The sequence below is a fragment of the Sinocyclocheilus rhinocerous genome, unplaced genomic scaffold (genome assembly GCF_001515625.1).
Source record: "Sinocyclocheilus rhinocerous isolate Xijiao unplaced genomic scaffold, SAMN03320098_v1.1 scaffold3824, whole genome shotgun sequence".
Lineage (NCBI taxonomy): Eukaryota > Metazoa > Chordata > Actinopteri > Cypriniformes > Cyprinidae > Sinocyclocheilus > Sinocyclocheilus rhinocerous.
This window is the reverse complement of record NW_015641015.1, coordinates 405,349-409,740: the sequence shown is the minus strand read 5'-3', so window position 1 is coordinate 409,740 and position 4,392 is coordinate 405,349. Positions and strand designations below refer to the sequence as shown.

Sequence of the window (4,392 nt, the reverse complement as noted above, 5' to 3'; positions counted from 1 at the left end):
AGGCGATGCAAAGACTGTGTTTTTCCACAACTTGGCACTGAACAGCGTCTTGTTGTCTTTGGAGCATCTTTATCGTTTGGTTTCTGTGTAGCCCTGCGTGTGCCTCTCTCGTTATTTACACTACATGCGTGAATTGGTGGGCGGAGCTAAACGGGCTGTGCTGTAGAATCGGTGGGCGGAGCTAAACGGGCTGTGCTGTAGAATCGGTGGGCGGAGCTAAACGGGCTGTGCTGTAGAATCGGTGGGCGGAGCTAAACGGGCTGTGCTGTAGAATCGGTGGGCGGAGCTAAACGGGCTGTGCTGTAGAATCGGTGGGCGGAGCTAAACGGGCTGTGCTGTAGAATCGGTGGGCGGAGCTAAACGGGCTGTGCTGTAGAATCGGTGGGCGGAGCTAAACGGGCTGTGCTGTAGAATCGGTGGGCGGAGCTAAACGGGCTGTGCTGTAGAATCGGTGGGCGGAGCTAAACGGGCTAATCGGTGGGATCGGTGGGCGGAGCTAAACGGGCTGTGCTGTAGAATCGGTGGGCGGAGCTAAACGGGCTAATCGGTGGGCGGTAAACGTTATACAATCGGTGGATGGGGCTAAACGGGAAGCGCTGTAGAATCGGTGGGCGGGGCTAAACGTGAAACTTTATACAATCGGTGGACGGGGCTAAACGGGAAGCGCTGTAGAATCGGTGGGCTGGGCTGATGTGGAAGCAGGCGTTGATCTTCTTCTGCAGAGGTGGTGCTTATCCACACTATTACATCACAGAGTAGAACATTCCACAAGCTGTCGTTTTGGCAGACTGCCTTCAATATGAGCTGCTTTTAGACTAAAGACAAAGTTTTGAGTTCTGAAACTGACAGGATGCTTCTATAGTACAATGACCTCTTATATGTCAAATGAGCAAGGGAAGTTAGGTTTCTCAGTTCATGACCCCTTTAAGAGGAATGATCAAAGGATTAACAGAGCATGACGTTCATGACGTTGACGTCTTTCCTCTGGATGAAAGTATTTTTTTGAGGAAATAAAGCACAGTGGTTTCGAATCTCACGGCTCTGTCTCGTCCCTCTGTCTCGCAGTGGCCGGTCCCTCTACCTCTCTGACCACCATGTCCCTGCTGGCCAAAAACACTCCGTCTCGCTCGGAGATGACGAAGGTGCAGCAGCAGGTGAAGGTGAACGGCGTGTCGATGACGGCGCTGCGGCGCGAGATGCAGGAGGTGCGGGTCAAGCAGCTGGAGCAGCAGAAGCAGCTGCAGGATCAGGAGCAGAAGCTGCTGGAGCAGTCGCAGGTGATCGGAGAGCAGAACGCCCGGCTGGCCGAGCTGGAGCACAAGCTCAGGGAACTGATGGACAGCGCGGTGGCCTCCAGCTCCTCCGCAGCCGCCGAGGGCGAGAGCGGCCTGTGTCTCAAACGGCCCCGCAAGTGCTCGGACCTCCCGCGTCACTCCAAACGCCTGCGTAGCAAGAAATAGAGGGACGTTTCTCTGTACCTTTTAAGTTTTCTTTTGCTTCCTTAAAGCTATATCATTTTTTCCACTTACGTCAAACGATGACGCGAGTATCACGTGGAGGGAAATCATAACGAGAGGGGAATCTTATTTGTTTTATCATTTGTCGGCACGTCCCTCATATCAGACACGTATTAATATACACTAATATGCTTGAGCCCCGTCGCTTGACTTCTGTTTCTAAAGGTTTGGCATCTGCCTTGAGCAACGTTTGTCTTTCATGTTAACCCGACCTTCATGCCAATGAGCTTGAGGAAACGATGCAGAGAAGCTTTAGTCAATCAACCGCAAGAACGAGGAAAACGTGGACACAGAAATGGCGGTTCACAGCTTCTTTGGCGCTCCGCAGTAGTTTCGACCATAAGTTTGTTCAACTGTGTACGAAGTTTTCAAGTTAAGACTTAGTCCCCCTTCTTGAAATGGAGAACACGAGGTGTTCGTATAAATTATATAAATGGTAAATATCAGCTTTGTTCTATGTTCTAAGAGTGAAATATTTCATCAGAGATGTGTGCCTCGACAGTATGAGGAAGTCATTGGTCTTGCAGACGTCTGCAGCTGTAGCAAACATGATTATATTGTTTGTCTAAAGATCGTCCATCACTGAGGATAGTGTCTTGTAGGTGTCAATGCCATGTCGTACCTGCCACTGTTTGTAGGTGTATAATTTACTATAGATCTGTGTCAGTGCAATAAAAATTGTGGAAAGCCTTGTTACTAGGAAAGTAAATCATTGACGTTCAAGTTGGTTTTTGCCCGTGAGGCACATTTTTTGTCATTTGACACTGATGTTATTGTCATTCTGGATGCAGAGTTATGTAGGAAAGGTTCCATTAGCTTCTGAAGCACAATATCACCTTTCCTTCATAACCAGAGAGATCAGTTCTTCAGAGTCCGGATGATAATTCTGTGCTGCATGAACTCTAATGGTGAACAGACTTTGAGCAAGTAACAAGTGAGGGGCAGAATTACTTGTGACAGGTTTAATGTTTTTTTTTTTTTGCACATCATGGTTTGGTTCAAGAGTTGCCACCAGTCCATTACAAACATACCAGTGATTACAAACATGCTGACTTAAGGCCCTGCCCCTTTCATCTGTAATGTTAAAGTGACCTTTTGGTCTTTCGAACAGTGGAAAAAAAAAAATACACATCAGCTTTAATGACACTATGTACCATAGTTGTGAGCCTGGAGCACAAAAGTCTTAAGTCGCTGGGGTATATTTGTAGCAATAGCCAAAAATACATTGTATGGGTCAAAATGATCAATTTTTCTTTTATGCCAAAAATCATTCGGATATTAAGTAAAGATCATGTTCCATGACGATATTTTGTAAATGTCCTACTGTAAATATATCAAAACTTAATTTTTGATTAGTAATATGCATTGCTAAGAACTTAATTTGGACAACTTTAAAGATGATTTTCTCAATATGTAGATTTTTTTTTTGCACCCTCAGATTCCAGATTTTCAAATATTGTCCAATCCTAACAAACCATACATCAATGGAAAACTTATTTATTCAGTTTTCAGATGATGTATAAATCTCAGTTTCACAAAAATGGACCCTTATGACTGGTTATGTGCTCCAGGGTCACATTTTCCTAAGTATAACGTTTGGCAAGGTGCCCTTCTGCATGGGACTGCAAGGTTTTGCAAGAGAACCATTTTGCCTGATGGCGCAAAAGAGTATATTGTGTCTCGAGGAGAAGCTACAATGGTAATCCAATAACCCCATCATAACAGTCTCCTAAATCGCCATAACTGTACATTTTTCCCTTTCTTTTTTTGTCCTTCAGTTTTTTACTACATTAACTGATACTGTTCCATGCAAATCATGTTTGAAACTACAAATCCACAGTCCAGTTTCTCACACTTCCAAGAACACCAACCAAAAATATTTAAAAACTTTGTTGTGAGTTAAAAGGCTTTGCAGCATATAAAGCTGTAATTGCAAGATCTAAAGTCACATTACGAGATGCAAAGTCGCATTATGTGAGATGCCGGCTCATTTAAGTCTCAGATCATGTACAGACAATACAGAGACTGTTCTCCAATCTCCACTTACCTACTGCAAGCTCACGGTGGTTTTCTCAGTAGTGTGCCCTCTCCTCTCATCGAGAATGATTACTGTCGTAGCTGGTAACTTTTCTCCTCTGATGCAGTCTGGACACCACATCCCTCGTCTCCACACTTGCCAAGTTAATCAAAACAAATGCAATCAAATGCATTGCCTTTTAGATTGTTCAAACAAAGTATGATCCATGATTTCTTTACCTTTTAATCACCTAAACATCCAAGGATGAGCAACTCCAGCGAGCAACTGTCCTGCAAAGAATAGCTCCATCCCCAACCATCCCTGGAGTTGCCCATCCCTGTCCTGCTATTGAATCATGTATTATTACACCGTGATATTTCATTGTCCTACAGGTTGTAAAAGTACAGCTAAAACCCACATGAAACTATACAGCAGGCTGGGTTGTGATAAACCACCACAGGTTTTAGACTGGTTTTATTTTTTACTCCAGCATGAAAGAAGAAGGTATCTACGGGAGCTATGTCTTTAAGGGCCTGTTTACTCCTCCCAAAATGTTAAAATAATAAACGTGTGAGAGCGTTTTATAGGTTATATGGCATGTTATAGTCTGATATGACAGTGCTAATGCAACACGCATCTCCGCGGGTGAGTAGCTGAGCATCTCTTCAGCAAGCCGATGCGCAAACTGTGGCAAATGAAACTGAATGTAAGACACAGACACTCAACACACAATCATCTTCATTAAAAGTAGTGAGACTAACCTATCTTTCCAGTGCTGATGCCGCGCTCTCTCCTGTTTCGGTCTTTGATCTTGAAATGAGCTGTAGATGAATAAAATAGCATAAAATGCAGCGCATA

At 44.4% G+C, this 4,392-nt stretch overlaps 1 protein-coding gene across 1 annotated transcript in view; it reads left to right on the top strand.

Moving 5' to 3' along the window:
- The window catches only part of LOC107753723 (F-box only protein 28-like), a 12,389-nt gene extending 10,850 nt beyond the window's left edge, over window positions 1-1,539 (top strand). Inside the window, exon 5 of the mRNA XM_016569937.1 lies at window positions 1,066-1,539. Coding sequence (XP_016425423.1) covers window positions 1,066-1,460 — 395 coding nt within the window. The 3' untranslated portion in view covers window positions 1,461-1,539. The remainder of the gene's footprint in view (window positions 1-1,065) is intronic.
- Window positions 1,540-4,392: the final 2,853 nt, after the last annotated feature.